The 21,586-nt window shown below is 35.9% G+C and overlaps 1 protein-coding gene across 1 annotated transcript in view; it reads left to right on the plus strand.

The window, feature by feature from the left end:
- LOC111056085 overlaps positions 1-21,586 on the plus strand; it is a 203,689-nt gene that overhangs the window by 148,669 nt on the left and 33,434 nt on the right. Inside the window, exons 4-8 of the mRNA XM_039440417.1 lie at positions 8,327-8,475; positions 9,795-9,962; positions 11,887-12,040; positions 15,119-15,334; positions 18,261-18,494. Of these exons, the coding sequence (XP_039296351.1) occupies positions 8,327-8,475; positions 9,795-9,962; positions 11,887-12,040; positions 15,119-15,334; positions 18,261-18,494 (921 nt within the window). The remainder of the gene's footprint in view (positions 1-8,326; positions 8,476-9,794; positions 9,963-11,886; positions 12,041-15,118; positions 15,335-18,260; positions 18,495-21,586) is intronic.

Consider the following 21,586-nt stretch of genomic DNA (forward strand, 5'->3'; position numbering starts at 1 on the left):
TATTATATCATCCTTCTTCCTACTATACGAATGAATATTCACATTAAAATTATTCTACCACTCAAAGTCGTTGTCACGTAAAACTTTCGCCCGTATACCGACTTTACAGGCAACCATGCAATTTTTTTTCTTTCTCTCATCTCAGCTCCGAAAATACATTACTTCTATCTAATCAGAAGTCAGGTAAGCAACATCCCCTAATTCTCTCTTCTGACTCTTGACGTTGTCAGAGAGCGTAGAAAGAGGAAGTGAGAGAAAGAGAGAGAGAAAGTGAGATAATCTCATAGAGGATTGGAGAGTACATTTCTTCGTGGGAAAAGAGAGAATGGGAGAGAGAGAATATCATAGAGGATAGGAGAGTGAGGTGGTGGCTATACATTTCAAGGGCTCTGCAATCTTCATTAGCTAGATCCATTAATCAACTGTTGGGTTGACGTTTAGAGGGGAAAGGGGAGAGAGTAGATAAAATGAAATAGAATGAGAGAGTGGGTAGAATGAAGTGAAAAAGATAGAAAGAAAGTTCAGATTTGAATGAAGAGGATTAAGAGGAAGAGGAAACATGAAGGGAGAAGATGAGGAAGAGTAGATGGAAAGTTAAAGGATGTGAAAGAAATGAGAAGTGATAGAAGGAAGAGGAAAAGAGAGGGAAGAGGAAGAGTAGATGTGACGTGAGAGAATTTATTGGAAGATTGGACAGAATGACATGGGGGAAGATGATAACAAGAAGATAGTATGACAAGAGATGAGAAATATGGTAGAGTGGAGACTATGATAATTCATTTCTCTGAGTCATTGTCTCATTCTAAACTCTTCTACTTATCCATTCTTCCATGGTTTTTCCATTGTAACTTTATTTTTTCTCTCATACACAGTGAATCATATCTAAACTTCATAAATATCTCTCACATTACTCTCAGTTATATCTTCATTATTCTCATCCTCAGCATTTTCCACACTCATGTGTTTCCTTCTCACCCGCGCCTCTCAATGTTCAATTTTCTGTTTTCTACTTTTTTCTGTTCTCTATCATGTTTTGTTCTCTCAATATTGTTCTTCTCCTTCCTCTTTTCCTGATCACTTTCGTCACTATAAAAAATACATAAATATTATAAAAATATATAATTATTACTATCATAGTACTTTTTTTTCTTATTTTTTCACATCTTACTCATTTTCATATCCATCTATTCATTGCTCTTTCTCACATTTCATAGCTTGTCTTCTTGTTCGTTTCAACATATTTTCTCCACTACTTATGAATACTTTTCCATGATCTCTGTTTAAATAACAATTATTATTATTTTCCTTTCAATCTTCCCCCTTATTCTGCTCTTCTCTCTTTTACTGTTCCCAACTACTTCTCCTTCTTCTTTTCCAAATGATTCTCCTTCTTCTTTTTCCCACTTTCATCTCCTATAAATCCTTGTTCTTTCTCTTCTCTCCCTACTTCTAACTATATTTTTCTCTTCCCTCATCCTTCCGACTGTTACAGTTAAGCTCCAAAAAAAAATGGAAGGAATTACAGGATGAATAGAGCAAGAGAGAAGAAATCAATAGGGAAAGAGAGAGTGAAGAGGAAGAGTCATAAAGACAGGTTGTGCAAGAGAGAGAAAAGTATGAGTAGTACAGCTCATTGACTCGTTTTTTCATTAAGTTTTCTTCCCTCAGTCTTTATAATGTGTCAAGGGAGTCGGTCGTCACTTTTTTGCTGAAAGATTTTCCAGATTAAGGGCGAAAATCTTCTGTGAAGAAAGTCGTCAATTTTTCATTAAGTTCATTAGGGCGACTTCCACCTCAACAGATCGGCATGATACTGCTACTGATCCTCAACTACGATTATCTGATCATCTCTCCTGAATTTCACAGAAAGGTTTTCAGGTTATAATTTTTATAAAATTGAATTCGATTTCTGTTTTATGAATGTTTTCCATTTTTTTTAAATATAAGATTATTGAGCAGCAGCACAAACTTTAATAATTATTGTTAAGAATAATTAGAAAAATTATGAAGAATAAATAGAAATAGAGATAAAAATCTCAGTACCCTTTTCTGATTTTTTTTCAACTTGAAAATGGCATCAATGTTGAAACATTATGTGATAAAATAATTGACCGAGCGAAGTGAGGTCTAAGATTCAAGTCGACGGTTCGGCATTTCTCTTAATGTTTAAATGTTAAAATGTTTGAATGTTGACGAGTGATTACACAGATGTGTGGAGAAGCCAGTCTATTACTGTATTTCCATAAAGTCTATAGTTCCAATCAGGTACTTGAGGATGAGAATACTGCGTGAGGTCTACTGTTCACAGAACTACTAGTTCAAAAAAGGGTACCCTGAGATTTTTATTTTCATTTCTATTTATACTAGTAGCTCTGTGAACAGTAGACCTCACGCAGAATTCTCATCCACAAGTACCTGATTGAAACTAAGACCTTATGGAAATACAGCAAAAGGCTGGCTTCTCCACATATCTGTGTAATCACTTGTCAGCTGATTTATGATGAATAATTCTATAGTCTGATTTTCACGGTAATTTTGGCGTATGAAGGAGGCTCCTTTTTCCTTTCATATTATCCTTGAAATGCAAAATTTCCAAAAACCTTGTATATACGTCGACGCGCAATCAAAAAACGAACACCTCCAAATTTCACGTCAAATTTCATGAAAATCTATTACCGCGTTTCGCCGTAAATGCGCAACATATAAACATATAAACATTCGAACATTCAAACATTCAAACATTCAAACATTCAAACATTCAAACATTCAAACATTCAAACATTCAAACAATCAAACATTCAAACATTCAAACATTCAAACATTCAAACATTCAACATTCAAACATTCAACATTCAAACATTCAAACATTCAACATTCAAACATTCATACATTCAAACATTCAAACATTCAAACATTCAAACATTCAACATTCAAACATTCAAACATTCAAACATTCGAACATTCAAACATTCAAACATTCAAACATTCAAACATTCAAACATTCAAACATTCAAACATTCAAACATCCAAACATTTAAACATTAAGAGAAATGCCAAACCGTCGACTTGAATCTTAGACCTCACTTCGCTCGGTCAATTACAAGTAACCCTATACAGAAAAGAGACAGTAAAATATTAAGAATAATTATTGTGGTAGGATGGAGGGGGCAGACTTTGTTCATTTGTCGGCGTTGATGCAGGAGAAGGGGGAGGGTATTGTCAGATTTAGTTGTAATAAGGTTCAAAGACATGTATACTGGAAAAGTATAAAATTGAAGTGATTTTATATATGGACTACTTTATTCAAATTAATAAAAACAATATAAAACTTGTAGTACCCTTTTAAAAACTTTGAAACATTTTAACGACTAGTTTCGAACTACTTTGGCCATTTTCAAGTTGAAATTTAAACTACATTCAACTTAAATGATCACTTTCGAAACTGGTCGTTAAAATGTTTTAAAGTTTTTGAAATGTTTTGATAGAAGGGTACTATATATCGTTATATCAATTTATATCGTTTATATCGTTTTATTAATTTGAAATAGTTATTTGTGCAACTAGTGCGCAAAGTGTCAGTTTGCTGCACCGAAAGAAACGTTTACGCCCGAGCCGTAGGCGAGGGCGGAATGGTTTCTTGAGTGCAGCAGAGGAACTTTGCGCACGTATTCACATTAAGTTTTTCCTACAGTTACCATTGAATATGAAAAGTGGGTAATTATGGGTAAAATTGCCTGAAATGCATCAAATGTTTTTCTGTGTAATTTTATTATTGATAAAAACCTTAATCCTAAAATCCTAAAGTCCTCGTTGTCCTTGGTTATAATATAAAATGAATAATAATTAGCGCGTTGTGCTTGGTTGCACCTCTGCTCACTATAGCAGCCACAGCAGTCACTGTTACCAACTTCATTTTCATTTTGCTGCACTGTTGCTCCATATAACCTACTAAGTATTTTGCGTTGCCATGTTGCAAATCTGGAGTGCAGAAAAAATTTTCCCGCACTAGAGCGGAAAAGTGATTCTTTGCGTTCTGTAATCAATGCAGCAATGGCCACTTTTCAACGTAACTGTAGGAAAAGTATATTATATTCATACTGCATCCATTTCACTGCAATGTAGAATCTTATTCGAATCTGATATTAATTGTCATCAGCTCAATGAATACAGTTTTTCCACCAACTTGTCAAGAATTTTACATGTTCTGAGCAGAAACATGTCAATATTATTAAAATATGAGCTCGCTAATAGACGCTTTCTTATTTCAAGTCAAGGAAGTAGTGTATTTTCATTGAATGAAATTACGAAATTTTTCACTTCCTCACTTTGATTTAAATTTTTGTTGTGATATTGGGGAGGATCAAAAAGTGTCTTGCTTCATATTACAATTTCTTCCATCTAAATCTGTCCATTGCTACTCTCTTCGATTGTTCATAGCTCATAGCACCCAGATCCTTCGTCATTTGTCTTAAATACTGTAGCCGGGGCCTCCCTCGACACAAATTTGATTGCATAAAATTACAATGAGTCTCTTCAATTCGAGTGCTTATAATTGGAGGAATTTTATTGTCTCATTTAATGTAGTTCCACTCATTTCTCTCAATATAACCTTGGAAATTATGTGGAGATGATCCTCAGCAAAAATTTAAAAACTGAAACTTTTCATTGAAAAATCATGGAATTCGAATATGAAGAAATCAATGTTTTTGAAGTGAAGCAATAAAAATTACGGTAAATCACAGGAAAAAATGTAGTCCACAATCATAATTATTAATAAGACAACAGAAGGCTACACAGTTTGAATCGAAAGGCTTGAGAAAATATGAGCGCTAAATGTGTGTTAATACTCGTAGAAGTGTGGTAAGAATGTACCGCGAATGAATAATAAACGAGGTTTGGTGGGAGAGCGAGATTTTTGAACTTCCATAATGCTTTTCATTATTGAGACACTCTGTGTATTCAATCCTTGCCTCAACCACCTGAGCTCTTCAAGTCTCTATTAATCCTATTATCCCTCTCTCCTTCATATTTCTTTCTAGTTTTACTCTCTCTTCATGTCACTTTCCCCAACCCTCTCTCTCTTTCTTTCTCTCCCTTACTATATCATAAACTATCTCATACTAACACTCTCTCAAACACACTTTTCCGTTTTCTCTTCCTATCTCTCCTCTCTTATCGTATTTTCTCTATTCCGTTTCTCCCTCCATCTTACTCTCCTTAACTCTCTCCTTTTCTTATCTCTTTTACTATCTCTCACTCTCCCTCTCTCACACACTCCTCTCTTCCTATCTCATCTTTTCATTGCATTCTCTCTGCTCAATTTCAAATCGTAAACTCCCTATCGCCGAAAGATAAATTTCTCTCAATTCAGTTCTTGATTTCCACACTCTCTCACTACAACCACTCTCACTTTTCCCTTCTTTCCTCTCTTTTCTTTCTCCATATCTTCTCATTTTCTCCCCTTTTTCGCTCCCTTTCTCTCGCCTTCTCTCCTCTCTCTTTTGATTTTCTCATCCCCTCTCTTTGGGCTTTCCATTTCCTTTCTCTTTCAGTTTTACGATACTCTAAAACCAATTTCAAATCGTATTTTCCATTTTTCATTTTGTGTCTCACTCTTCTCGGTCACTTATTGTATCTCCCTTACATATTATCCTCTCTTAATTCCAACTTTTTTCTCTCCTCTTCTCTTCACTCTTCATTTCTCATTTTCACTATCCTCGTAATATCAATTTCAAATTGCCTTTTCAACATTTCCAATTCTTTGTATCATACACTCCTCTCCTACCCACTAAACATCGCAATACGTTTCACTCTTTCTCTCTCACTTTATCTTGATTTTTCTCACTCTTCTTCCCTATTTCCTCTTACTCTCTACCTTTCTCTCCCATTTTTCTCTCTATCTCTCCTCTCTCTCTTCCTTCCTCACTATTTTACCACCATTCTTTCTCACTCCCTGTCACTTTCTCATGCTTTCTTTCTCACTTCATCTTCCTTTCTCTTCCTCTGCTCTTTGTTTTCTCCTTCTCTCTACTTCCCTCTCCCTTTCTGTTCACTTCCACTCCCTCATTTTCGCTCTTTCTTTTTTTTTCTTTGGCCTTTTCCCTTTCTCTCCCTTCCACTTCCTCTCTCCCCTCCCTCGCTATTTCTTCTCCTTTCTTTCTCTTCTTCCCTTTTTCTCTTTTTCACTCCTTCTGTCTTCCTCCCCACCCTTCCTCTTCCGTTTTTTCACATTCTCCCTCCATCTTCCGCTCACTCTCCTTCCCTCACACTCTCCCCTTCCTACCACTACCACCTCCCTCGTCCGCAGACCCCAACTTACAAATATGTTTGTGTTTTAAACAAATCCTCTAAAGCAAGACAAATGCCAGCTCTCCTCACTGAGGCTGTGAATCCTTGTAAATTTTCACACGTTTGAAAAAAAGGCTTACATTTGTCCTACCCTCAAGCCCATGTGTTGAGCTGTAGCTAACTCCTGCAATTACTCATGTTGCTGTCCTCATCGAGAGAAAGCCCTTGTTATTCTTGTTGAGGAAAATAATTCCTATCCTCATTCATAAATTTATATTCATTCATTCATACTTCCATTTACACATTCATCCTCATTGAGGGAAAACCGTGGTTATTCTTGTTGGAAGAATTATTTTCATCATCATTCATAAATCTATATTCACTCATTCTTACACTTATTCATGCTTCATTCATACATCCTTCCATTCATCCCTTCATTTTGCTCTTTTTTTCATACATTCATTGATGACTCCAAATACTTATGTAAAATTTATGACAACTAATTTATTTATTTATTTATTTATTTATTTATACGTGGATATATAACAAATCATATAATATGATTGGAAGGAACAACAGGCTTGGCCCAAAACTATTCCATTCCCAAATTTTGATTACATGTCCAAAAAATAGGTTATGTCTGTTCTGTAAGAAGTTCAAGGCCAACTTTCGTCCAAAAATAAATATGAGATGCAAATTTTAAATTTAGAAAAATTAAAACACCAATTATAGTTAAATATTACACTTAATTATCACTGCACATTGTATTAATTAAGTTATTTTATGAATTTTGAAGCCAAAAATACACACAAATTCTCACTAAGAACAGCTGAACATAAAACTAATACATCCTATCAATTCAATCTTTCATATTTTTAGACCAATTCTGGTGCGGCTATTTCAATACTAATCCTTTATCAGTTTTCCTTCAACATTATCCAACAACTAGCTAGCGACTAATGAGCTATTTTATTCTGACTTAAATTGATAGTAGGCTAGTTGTTGATAAAGGTATCCTCCATTTATTGATTTGGTGTTCTATGTACATTAAATAATAACTGAAGGTTATTCTGTACGCAGATTCACAGTTACACACATATTTATATCCTTGATAAAATAATTCTCTGCTCTTTCAATTTCACTTGAACCTTCAACACTAGACTAATTTGTACGACTTTCTTCGTTGAAGTCTTGATAAAAGAATTCCCTGCTCTTTCAATTCCACTTGAACTTCCAACACTAGACTAATTTGTACGACTTTCTGCGTTGAAGTCTTCTAATTCCATATACGTTAAGCAGCTGGATTGCTTCCACCTTCACATAATGATGAAGTTCATGTCTAAGCAGATTTAATTGTTTCTCATCTCCATATAATGCAAACTAGGCCAGAAATGAGAGATACTATATGGTCAAAGGTGATGCCAGTACAGTCAAAGAGTATAGGCCAGGATGAGGGATACTATATAAGTGTCAACTAGACAATAAGAGGATAGTCTACAATGTATTGATGAAATGAAACAACATCTGAATTTGAGTGACGTTTCATAATAATAATGATTAGTGATGTTTTAATCCACATTACCACGTTCATAACCATGATGTAGAGGAGCATAAATCTTCATCAATGGATTCATCATGACAAGCAATAAAATACAATTAGAATGATATCTTCATTATAATTGGCAAAACGAACTAAAGCCACAAAACGTATAGGCCCCATTGTATTAAGCAGAGTCGTTTCCAAACGTTGATCTTAACTCACTTGAAATTGAAGCCGACTCGAATTCAACCCACTTAAATTCAAATACATACTGTTAACAAGAAGGGAGGCGATTGTTCACGGCATTCAAATAATTTCATGGATGAATTTGTATGTGTTGTATTCTGATCAATTTTGTATGTTATTGTAATTTATTCAAGATCACTGGTGTGTATTGAACAATTTCTCATAAATCATGATATCATTATATTACATTTTAATGTGTTTTTCATCGTAGGAAGTACGCTTGGAATAAAGTTGAGTTTTTCTTTTTTACAGGGAATTGAGGCAAGCAGTTGACGAAGCGTTAGCAGGGAGATCTTCTGGCACAAATGAAACTGTAGGAAACGACCGAATGGCTGCTAGAATACAAATTCTCAACCTAGTTCCTGAAAAGTCCTCGCATAACACCACAGATCAGCAAAAACGTAAGAACACCATGAATTAGATGAATTTAGATGAATTAGATCAATCATAAGAACAACTGGTTCACTATAATAACTAGAGCTACATTCTAGTGGAATCTAATCATTACACCACATAATTATCAGCAAACGTAAGAACATCATGAATTAGATGAACTTAGATGAATTAGATCAATCATAACAACTATTAGAACAACTGGTTCTCTAGAACGTATTTGAAGTTTTCGTCAAATTGCTAGCATCCGTCCTAAATAACGTATAATTCAACCAATGTTGACCGTTTGGAGAGTATAGTGAGATTGACTCGAGAATTTCAGCATTCATTATGAATACCATCAATGCTTTCCATTCATATAGTTCTAGCAGTTATGGAGGTATATAGAAGTTATGTAAATTCCATCATAGTTGAGTAGTATTTCTCTACAATGGCCCGGTTCCTTTAGTGCATCTTTTAGTCCTTTCTTTTAGTGTATTTAATAAATTAATTTCCTGGAAACGGGGCTCAATCACATAATCTGCAAGTGGCATCTTATCTATAATAATCATTCTTCCAACTTCTCTCAATAAATTTCAGATTGGGTATCATATTTTTCAGACTTGAAACGATTATTCTGCTTGAATAAGAGTCGAGCTGGAAATAGAGCATTTTACGCGAATGCAAGCCTATTCAGGAGCCGTCTGATTAGCAAAGAGGCGAAGATAGAATCATAACTCAGCTTAGTATGCCCTGTAGTGACCTATGGCTCGGAGACATGGACAATGGCAGAGAAAGATGAAAATAAACCTCATGTCTCTGAAAGAAGAGTACTGCTGAAAATTTATGACTCAGTACGACAGGAGTTGGAATGGCGAATCCGTTCCCAACAAGGAATTGGAACACCTGAGGGAAGGACTGACCATGGTTCGATTTATATGGGCCTGTTGGGTCATGTGGAAAGGATGACTGCGGGCAGAATCCCTGAAATTGTGATGCAGGGGAGGGGTTTCACAATAGGAGACACAGAGGGAGAACCAGGCTGGATGAGGTGCTGAATGATGTTAGGAGTTTGAGAGTGAGGAGATGGAGAGGCATAGTCAACGATAGTGATGCGTGGAGGTTGATAGCTGCGGAGGCCAAGGCTAACCATGGACTGTAGCGCCATACAAGAAAGAGTCAAGAGATTATATTAGAGATAATTGGATTGTAGATTCTCACCTCTAATTCTATATCATTGGAGCCGGTTTCTAGAACATCTTATTAACTCTAATTTTTAGATTTGATGCTCCTTTAGATTCTATAAGTATCCTAGAAACCGAACCATGAATAATGGTTTTGTTTACAGAAGAATCGAGAGAATGGAGACTGGTTGGCGAGATCGTGGGTCACTCTAATGTCCGCCTGGACTCGATAGTGTGGCCAGGCGGCCATCTTGTTCCCGCTTCGACTCCCAAAGGAGCTCGCAGTGTTTTCAGAGTGGTCACCGCTATGGCTCCACCGTTCGTCATGGAAGGTAGATAATATTAACAAACTTTGACCTTCTACTATTTATGAGCAATATTAACTGTATAGTTTTATAAAAATTTGAATTTTTGTAAGGCAAGAGAAATGTGATCAATTTTGATTTGAATTGAATGGGAAAGTATTGTCGTGGTAAGATTTTAATGTGTTGTTCATAAGGGTGGCCGTCTAGTTGTCACCCCGACTACTTGACACCTGGTAATTTTGGACATAGGCGACTACTTGTACCCTCGTAAAAATATGTTATTGCCTTCAAGTTGTCCCCCCGACTACTTGACACCTACTGGACCAAAGGTGCCAACTAGTCAAGACCGTAAACGACTACTTGACACCTCGCACCCTCGCGTCAGGGTGTCCCCCCGACTAGTTGTCACCTCCTTAGAAAGGAGACAAGTAGACGGGGATGGCTCACATCTACATGACACCTTGCACGCTGGCGTCAAGGTGTCACCCTTACTACTTGTCACCTACAGAGTTGTGATAACTTACTTCCCCGCGGCGTAGGGAGGAGGGATCGAACAATTTTAATTACTGTTTATGATGTAGAATTGAATTCTGAGCACTTTTGGTTCAGTAACATTTTACCGTAAAACTCACGGTTCGGGAGATATTCGCCGTCTTTGCTATTTTTAGGACAAATTTTTTCGAGTTTTTTTGAAAACAGAAAAAAATGAATAATAGGCCCTTTTGATGACTGAACCAGATATGGAAGACATTTTATAAACACATTTTGTCCAGTTATATTTTCCCGTCAGACGCACCGTTTACAAGTAAATTGAGCCTAATGCTAAGACAGGCGAATATTCATTCATCAATGATATGGCAGATGAAGCTATCAGTCTGGTTATCAACTGAGGTATTACATGAAGTCTGGTAATTTATATGAGGTTGAATAATTATTGATATATACTTTCTTGTTTCTATACAGTCTGTTTCTATACTTATTCTTGATTGCACCATGGTTGAAAAGGCTCACTCACAAAGACATCATGTTGAAAATATCTTATATAAAAATTAAGAATGTCAATGCTTTTTCATATAGAACTTGATAGTTTTCATTTTTGATAAGTTAGGCTTCATTCTCCAACTTTAAAATGAAGAGCCAGCTGGAATGGTGATTTCTTGTGGAGTGGAGTCGAGGGGATAGGTTGTCATGACCGTAGACGACTACTTGTACCCTCGTAAAAATAGATCATTGCCATCAAGTTGTCACCCCGACTACTTGACACTTACTGGACCGGATGTGCCATCTAGTCATGACCGTAAACGACAACTTGACACCTCGCACCCTCGCGTCAGGGTGTCCCCCCGACTAGTTGTCACCTCCTCAGAAAGGAGACAAGTAGACGGGTATAATGGCTCACGTCTACTTGTCCCCTAAAAACCGGTTTTAGAAGGGGACAAGTAGTCGGGGAGACACCTAGTCGCGTACCCGTTCATAAGGGTGCCTCATCTTTTGAGTCAACATGCCCAACCCCTAGATTCTATTCTACGTAGGCCTACTATGAATATAATTAGTATAGTACGATTTCTTATGTAGTAGGCCTATAGAGTTCACTGTGAAACAATAACAAGTAAATATTCCAATTGAACTGTTGATTATCGTCAATGTGAATCATTTCCAATTTGATGTGAGTTAATGTTATCATTGTTATTTGATAATCCATTGTTCTATCTGATCACACTGGAAAAGTGTCTAGTTCGCTGGAACTAACTGCTCTCTGTGTGCAGATACCCTTAATGACTTTTGACGTTGTTTTGACCCTATGTGTATTTTCGTCAATATATCATTTGATTCAATTGGATTGATTTGATCTGAGATTTTGATAATGTACTTATTGTATAAATGAATGAATGAATAAAGAATATATAGACTCAGATAATATTTCTATCAAATATATTTATTATTTTTACAGGGGAGCTAGACGAGGACGGTCAGTGTCTTCGAGGCCTGGAATGCCACCGATTACTCACCTCAGACAAGGACAACCTGACTCTTGTCTTCAACGAAATGGATCGAATGGAGGATGCCGACCCTAAGCACCATTTATGGGGCATCTCATATCCCAGGTCAGTTCATTCATGAGCTCTCAATTAATTCATATTTTCACTAACTCTTTATGCATTCATATTAGCAGGCACCTTATTGATTTACATTTACAAACACTTCATACCTTTTCATTCACAAACATTTCATTTTTTCAAGTTCAATGATTCCTCTAAATTATCAATACATTAGATATTATGAAAAGGCTTTTCATTACAGGAGATTTGTAGTAAAGATTACATAAATGAACACAGGAAAATCTGGTAAGTTGATGGAGAAGTATCAATGCATCGAGAAGAGGCGAAGGCTTCACCACTAGTTTCATTTCTCAAAAATTAGATATTACAAATAAGCCTACATTGTTTACTGACTGTTTAGGGACTTTAAATGGATAATTCAGCTTTACAGAAGCTGACAAAAAGTAAAAGTCATGGCAAGGGGAGAGCTGGAGGATTTGCCATTATTTTACATTTCTAATGCATTGGAGATTACAAATAAATTGTTTATAAGGACTGCAAATGTATAGTAAAAGCTTACAGAATCTGGTAAGATGACGAATTATTCAAGGCAGTGGAACGAGGTGGAGGTTTCCACCACTAGTTAATTGCACACCGCATGCATTCAGAATAAATAGCTGACTTGGCTTTCCTTCAGTTGTTGCTGTTGATGTTTTGGGTGGCGTCTTCATAGGGCTGAAAGCAGAAATCAGCTTGATACCATGAAGAGGAAGAAAGATAGATAAAGAATGAGAAAATAGAGATTGAAAGAGTGAGTGAGCAGACACAGGGAGAGAGGGAGAAAGTGAAAGAGAGTGACAACAGGAGAGATAGCGGCGCTATGCTCTTTGCATACTCAAACACTATTCTCACCCTCTACAATTCGAAATGCTTGCTGGCATCCTATCAGCTCAAACTATCTGCTTGTTTTGGCTTCAAATCAGCTAAACATGACATCAAATTTAGTAGACATGAGCAGTGAGCCAATTTGTGATTACTGTGCAGACAATATTGACTGGTGATCAAAATCCCTTGAAAAATGTTAGATCTAAAACACTTCATGTATAATTATGGAAATGTAAGGAAATATGGATTGGCTATTATTTATGTGGTATATTCATCACGTCCTGATTTAGCGTGAAATTAAACAATAAGCCAATCAATATTCTTCTCATATATCTTACTATCCACATTTTGATCATTTTAGCTCGCTGTTGAGATATTATTCCACCTCTATTAGCTGTTACCTTTAATGTATTCCCCTTTACTCCTTTTGTGTTTGCGTCACCCTTCTTTTCTTTCTTTTCTCTCCGTTTATCATCATCCTACTTCTCTTTTTCCTGCTATCTTCTCTCTCCTTTAGCATCCTCTGCTCCTTCTACTCCTTCTCCTTCTTCTCATCCTCCTTATCCTACTTCTCATCCTTCTCCTCCTGCGCATGAATCGGAAACAAGCCATAATATTGGAGTCATTTCCAACCCAATATCACTGTGTTTATTTTAAGTTTTGTATATTGTCAATGCATAAATTATTCTTTGAATGTTTTTGAATCTTTTAAATTAATGAAAATGCAAATAAAGAATTCTATTTGATCACGTAAGTGGCTACTACATTCGAAACACAGTCCGAGAATCCCTCACACTCCGATCCTGGAATGTTTGTTAGAATGGAAAAGATAATACGGTACTGGTGTATCAGAGTGTAATGCACGGTTAAGCTAGTTGCACACTGACCAATTTGAGATGGTTGCAAGGACCTGATACTAATTATAACATCGGCCAAAATCGGTAAGTGTGTGCAACTATAGTCCATTCAAAACAATCTCCGACTTGGAGGGCTATGGCCCGGTTGCACAAAAGCCGGTTAAATTTTAACCCTGATTAATTCCATGAGAACCAATCAGAGTAGGCCTTTTTGATAAGTCAACTTCTCTGATTGGTTCTCGTGGAATCAATCACGATTAAAATTCAACCGGCTTTTGTGCAACCGGCACTATGTGGAGCAAATAAATCAGCCAATTACAGTGATGAATAGTCATACAAAGAAGATGTGGCAATAATAGGAAATTTTTATGTTTATTTGAATAATTATTGGCTAGATGTCGTAACAAGTTATAGCCTAATCCTTGTTTTTAAGAAGAAGAAGAGAAAGAAGCGCAGTTGTCAAGTTGTCGATCAAACTCAATCGATGCAGTGCTTTCAGAGAGGAAACTACTTATGCGTATCATGAACACTGTCCGCTTTAGCACGTCAACATCGCCGGCGCTGTATTCCTACTTTTCTCAGCTCCGTATATCCCTACAAGTCAAAGGTTGTTTTGAATAAACTATAGCATTAGAAACACACTATAGTGTGGTCCACATTATAATGGCAGTGTTTGATTAGCAATGGTATTGACATCCTTGTCTATCATTCATCAAAGCGGATAGTGCTATCTCTTTCTTGTTTTGCTCTGTTGCCAATGGAATTAATTATAAGTTTATTAAAAGATATGATTTCTTGCTTAATAAAATATAATCGATTAATTTAAACTAGAATGAGTTAATATTACATCAATGAGCCTGCATCAGCTACCGTCTGTAGAATGCATTGACAAGACAGAGGATCGGCAACGTTGTTCTTCTATCTTCATCCACTGCCATTATAACGTGGACCTCACTATAGAATCAATTTGTTTGAACAGTTGTTCTGGATAGTGAGTTGTGTTTTTTCTGGCTCTAAATTTTGTCAAATTACGCAAAAATGTTCCAATTAATGGTGATTTGAGTGTGATATTTTTGTTTTTTTATTCTGTTTTCAACCGTAAAAATTTAAAATTCTCAGTTTTCGTTGATTTTTTTGGTAAGAATGAACTAAATTTCAGAAAAGTGAAACCATAACCCTATTTCGGACTTTTATAATGTTATCTAAATTTGGGAGAGAAATAGTACAAGGAATATCCTTAGTTTTTCTCTCCCAATCAGTTCTACTTTGTAAAAATTATGAATAAATAAATAAAAAAAAAATTGGCAGGAATTCTGTTAGACCATTCATTCCTATTCGATAACTTATGTATATTATTGATAGGATTAACTGTGAATCATCATCATTGACTTGACGTTTTTAGATACAAGTACGTGACAAGCTGTTGCTATGGCCTGGCAATGGATCTGCTGGAGAATGTGGCCGAGGAGCTGGAGTTCGACTTCCACCTGTACGTGGTGGCGGACGGCATGCATGGCAGTCGCAAGGGGGGGCCCCACAAGTGGAACGGGGTCGTGGGCGACCTCATGTCGGGGGCCGCGCATATGTCGTTCGCCGCGCTTAGTGTCAACAGTCCAAGGTACACTTACATTCAAACCCATTCATCACAAATCTTCATCTTGTTTCCATCCGAAACATTCGCCTCGTCCTTTGGTTGAATCTTGGAAAACAATCAAAATGTATTCTGGATTCTGGAACACTTATAATAGTACAAAGTGAGTAACATTCATTCATTGATTGGAATGTGCAAACAAGAACACTATTCAGGAAAAAAGAAACATGATATCACCCAAAACTTCCATTTCTTAATTTTGTCTCAAATATTCCAAGTAATAAGCTACGTTTACATCAAAGTTATTCACAAATTGTTTATTTCTCCGTCCTTATAGATTCAATTGGATTGAACATAAATTACAATACACATGATAAGCATATGTGCTTGTCAAGTTCCGTTAAATCTGATAGAATATATAAGGACAGGAAAATAAACATTTTGTTAATAATTTTGGTTCGAACGCAGCTTTATTTAGGAATATTTGAACAAAATAGCAAAAAAATCGTTTGAAACAAATAATCAAGTAATAGAATAACAAGCAAACACATCCCAAAAACTATTGTTTTCTAATAAAAGGTGCGGCAGTCAATCGGGCGATTTTGCAACAGCGCTTGTGTTCATTTGGCTGGAGTGGGGAGAACGATGCTTCAGATTTCTACGCCCATCGTGTAGAAAACTTTAAAGCATTTTAGTAGCAATGGAGCAGTGGACAGGAGCACAGCGTGCTTATGCCGTAAAAGCATTTTATAAAAACGGGGACAGCTATGTGATCGCTCAGCGTGAATTTAGAAGAGAGTTCGAGATTCATCGTAATAATGCTGTTCCATCAGCCAATGCCATAAAGACCTGGGTTCGTAACTTTGAGCACGGAATAAGCATAAAGTAGTGTTTCTTTCCTCTGTGCTTTGAGGCAACTGGTTCTACAGTGAAGAAGAGAGGTGGTAGTGCAAAAAAGTGCGTACACCAGGGAACATAGCGGTAGTCAGAGTAATGAGCGATGTTAGCAGAAGACTTACTGAGTGCATACATAGGAATGGTGGACATCTGACAGATGTTATTTTCCGAAAATAAGACTTTTCTTTTCTATGTTTTTAGTTTTTTGAGTTTGTAAACTAAATGCTACTATTTTTACTCTGTGTTTTTGTATGTTTCATGTCAATAAATCTAATCATTCACTCTTGATAACGCTTTTGAAATCGCCCGATTGACTGCCGCACCTTGTATATATATATATTTCTAATTTGTGTTCCATGTAGACTACCTACCATGTGTGGAGACACTTGAATATAAAGCTGCGTACAAGCTTATGCGCCACGAGCATGCGCATTTCGCTTTCCATCTGCTAATGTTTCGAATCAGTATGATACAGATATAATAAACATAGCATCAGCTGATGAAAAGCGAAATGTAACTGTTCGTGGCGTATAAATGTGTACACACCTCCATAAATCAATTCTCCATTAAACAGTACAAACATTTGATGATAAATAAAACACTTTTTCATTTCAGTGGACGTTCTAGTTATGGGAAACATGTTTGACAGTAAAAGTTCAAGTACAAGTCCAAGTTCAAGTTCAAAGTACAAGTTCAAGTACTTGTACACACAGTTCACATGCGCTAACCAGCCTCAAGTAGCCTAACAAGAACAGAGCAAGTAATAATACAAAGCAAATCCCTTTCCCCTTGATTAGCACTTGATAACTCGGACAAAACTAATGAAATATTTCCAACCCTCTCAAATCTTGATTCCTGTATTTTACAACTACAAAACTTCAAAGGCAATAAATAGACCAACTGTACTTTTTTTATAGAATATAGAAATACTAATACTGTACACCTGTACAGAATAGAATACTGTACACCTACTTCTACACCTTTCTGTACCACACCACCTTCCTACACCACACTTATATTGAATTAATCTTCTTTCTTCAAAGGATGTCAGAATTGATTATTAACTCACAGACAAGAGACTAGCAATTTAAGCCCATCTCTTGTGCGACTCTCTATTCCTGAGTTGATAGCGCAGCCATGTAGGACGCGTCCAGCATTGTCTCAACTAAAATTTGTCAATTGAAACAATCTTTTGATAATTATTAGTGAAGTCTTTTCTTTGCTCGAACTAAAATTGATGGTCAACAATAAATTAGTACTCAAGGTACGCTGAAGATGGAGCCCAGTGCCTAAAAGGCGTCTGAACTTGGCTTTAAATCTACGGTACAACATCATCTACTACAGTTTTACAATACTACAATGTGGATGTCATTCATTTCGTCTGGTATTTCAAATGTGCAAGTATTTCAAATTCTTGTTATTTGTGTTTATTATCCAAAATTATCAAAGCTTTTCGAATAATATTAACATATTGCCATTTAAAATCCAAACCCCAGCCTCTCTAATACCGGTAGGCCAACCCTTTCATTCACCTTCGAAACATAATTTAACAGAACCTTATAGGTTATCAAATCAAATAAAGATCAAAAATCGTTTATTTATCTTCAATAATAATTAAAAAAAAAATGAAAATCTAGAAATTAGAATTACATTAGAATAATAATAGTACACAGTATATAATCAAATGATACAATACAAATATGGGAGATCCCCGCAAGGATAAAAAAGCTGTGCACAGAAGGTGAGTGTTTTAAAAAATCTAGATATTTTAAAATATCAGGTTAAAAGACAGAAAAATACTAAATTTGAAAAGAAACTTACTAAACTAAAAACCAATAAGAAAAAGGAAGAAGGAAAAGGGAGTAAGAAAGGAAAGGAGAGAATGTGTTATTCTCACATAATTTCATATTATGCTAGACAATTTAAAATCTGGCAGATCTGAGGAGCTTCATACATTGTTGTGTATGTTAAGTGAAGTTAACCATTGGATTGTACATCTGATAATTGCTTGAGAAGCGTACGAATTTACTTATTAGATGCTCTGAATTGTTGCCAGATCGGAGGTGATAGACTTCTCAGTGCCGTACTTCTTCAGCGGCGTCTCACTGCTGGCCGCACCCAAGCAACGTACCGACATTCCGTTGCTTGCATTCCTGCTACCTTTTTCGCCCGAGCTGTGGATCGCCATCTTCACCTCACTCAACGTCACCGCTGTGGCGGTCGCCATCTACGAGTGGCTCAGTCCCTTCGGACTCAACCCCTGGGGACGCCAGCGAAGCAAAAACTTCAGGTAACATTCCTTCGTCTTTATATCAGATCAGAAGTTGGTTTCCAGTAGCTCTTCTATCATATTAATTAACCCTATATTTTATCAAGAATCTCTAGCTTCATCTATATTAAGCTGTTACATAACATGATGTATTGTACTCTATAGTGTGATTATAGCCGATTATTTTTTAAGGACCTAGACAAGTATTTTTTATAGACAAGTTTATATACAGACATTTTAGTCATGGCGATGCCTACTTTGACTTACGGGGTGCCGACAAGGAAGCTTGAATCAAGAATACAGTCAGCAGAGATGCGATTCCTTAGACAAGTCAGAGGATGCACAAGAGAGGATTGGATTTGGAACGAAAATATAAGAAGAGAATGTGATGTTCAACCAGTGTTGAGTTTGATGAAAACATATAGAAAAAAGTGGTCAGATTATGTCCTTAGAATGCCTCTAGACCGTTTTCCATTGAATGCCCTACTCTACAAGCCAATAAGCAGAAGAAGTATTGAAGAGATGGACGACGGAACAGGCTTGAAAAGCCTAATCCATGATGACTATGATGATGATGATACATACATTCCACTCAAATGTCAAGTGCTATGCAAATTTGATTTAAATTGTATTGTACACGACCCCCCTCACACACAGACTCGTTGTTCTAGGTGAGGAGTACTATTCTTTGAAATTATTTTAAAGTTAACATTCCAAATATTTGTAACATGCTGCTCTTTGAGAATAAAAACTTTTTCATCCATTCATATTAAAAAATCATTATAACTATGTTGGTTTTGGGATTCTTACATAACTGTCTGAACTCGAGTCTTCTTCTCTTCATGGTCTAGTGGATAGAGTGCTTGCTTTTTGTGTAGTTGAGAAGTTGATATTGTGTACGTTCTGTGTACAGTAAATTGTTCCAGTTCCAATCGTAAATTGTTCCATCACGTGACTAGTGCAAAATGTTCCCATTTTGCAAAAAGAACGCATTCGAAATCGTTGGTTCAAGCTTTTGGCGCGCACTTATAAAGTTGATTTACACTAAAATGTGTCGTTTACTAGCTGCGTGAATGAAGAAAGGTTGTTTTACAAACTTACCATCTTGAAAAGTGTGCATTTCTTTTATTTCATTACTCTCAAATTTTCTATAGAGAAAAATTCATTTAATGTATGATTATCAAACATCATATTGTTGGTTATGTATTCTATGGCTATGCTATTGTAAACAAACTATCATTGCATGCGCAGAAAAGCAAGCAGACTACAATAATCGACCAATGAGAGCTCAGATAGTTGGAACTGTACCAGGACGTACAATTTATCACGCTTCGACTGTGGGGCAGGAATTTGGAACTGGAACTGGTCTCTGGTACAGAATCTGTCAAAACTCTTCCCATGGAACTCGGAACTTTTACCTGGTAAAATGTGAATCGGACAATTTACCACATTCCATGTACACAGAACGGGCCCATTGTGGTAATTATTCATATTAAATAAAAAGACTAAATTGTCAAAAACCGCAGATTTATTGATAGTTAGAATGACCGGTTTCGGTTGTTACACCATTGTCAATCTCTGATAAGATATCAGAGATCTCAGTTATCAGATTTTGACAATGGGATATCAATAGAAACCGGTCTTTCTAACTATCAATAAATCTGTGGTTTTTGACAATTTCTTAGTATTTTTATTTAATAGAGTGCTTGCGTAGCAGCATAGAGATCTCGGGTTTAAACCCTTACATTAGCGAAAGTTGTTTAACCAGATCACTCCCGTGTTATCGGATGGGCACATTATATTGTCGGTCCCGGCTGAAGTATGACAGTCGTCAGGCCCATTGACGGCTTAAATTATATATTCGGGAGACGTGGGACCTTCTAGCAAGGGACTCCCCTCCAGCAAAATCTATACGAGTTTACTTTCTTCTCCTAAAGCTATAGAATCACTTTTTATCGTATTGTATCATTCAAACTGTGGAATTGAAATTACTCACTTTAATATTGTTATCAAGAGAAAACGTTTTGAGTTCTATCCTGTTGTGCAGTGTCTCTCTACCATTATTTATTTGATCATACGTAGTTGGAGTTTCACGTTTCTATAAAACTATACTCGAGTGAATGTGAAAATTCAATGTATTGTAGGTATGAATTCAAAAACTGAAATTCCCTCAGCCTTATGAATTCGAATAAAATCATCATATTGACATCAACACGGAAATGAAGATATCTCCAAATCTCTCAATAAGATAATGTAATTATCTATTAGATAAGATAAGAAATAATTTGAGAAATCTCTCAATAAGAATATGTAATTAATTACTTAATATCGATATTCATAAAAATGTTGATAATAAGTATACAATTACTTATCGAATTTATAAAAATATTGATAATAATTATACATAGATGTTTAAGAATTAATTTATTGAAAATTATTACTGTAATATAACTTTCGCTAATAATGATTATTATATTGATTTGTTCATACATTTCTCTACTATTCTGATATTATATCTCCGTGATCGTATTACTGGTTAACTTGAGTCATTTCATTGAAGAGAGAAAAGGTTCATCAATACCATAATCTCTCTCAATAGGAGCAGCACTCATTCTATACTCTTGACGTAGATGAAATAATTGAAAAAATATTTTCAAGCCAACTAATAGATAGTTTACGTTGTGAGAGAGAATTTCCAAATCTTCATGGATATTGTTTATGATGAGAAATATTTTGGAGAGAAGAGATATACTTATGCATGAAAAATTGTGTCCAATATCTTGAAAAGTGAAATTGGTTCTAATGACAGATCTACTGGCAATGAGCACTGAAATAGTCAATGAATAATCATAAATTTATTTCCTCCTCAAATTACAAATTACAAAAGTAGAAATTAAGTATTATCTTGGAAATTATACTGATCAGGTATCCAGTAGTGTGATCAAATAATCGAAGTATAATTGACTAGGTAAGAACATTATTAAATTGAATGATAAATAATAAAAATTTTAAATAAACTTGTATGAAAAAAATTAAAAATAAAAATCTGGTGTGGCGCACTCACACAAGTTTCCTTGCCGTTATGAAAATGATCACCAGACTATTTTAGGTAT

The sequence above is a fragment of the Nilaparvata lugens genome, chromosome 13, assembly GCF_014356525.2.
Source record: "Nilaparvata lugens isolate BPH chromosome 13, ASM1435652v1, whole genome shotgun sequence".
Classification (NCBI taxonomy): domain Eukaryota; kingdom Metazoa; phylum Arthropoda; class Insecta; order Hemiptera; family Delphacidae; genus Nilaparvata; species Nilaparvata lugens.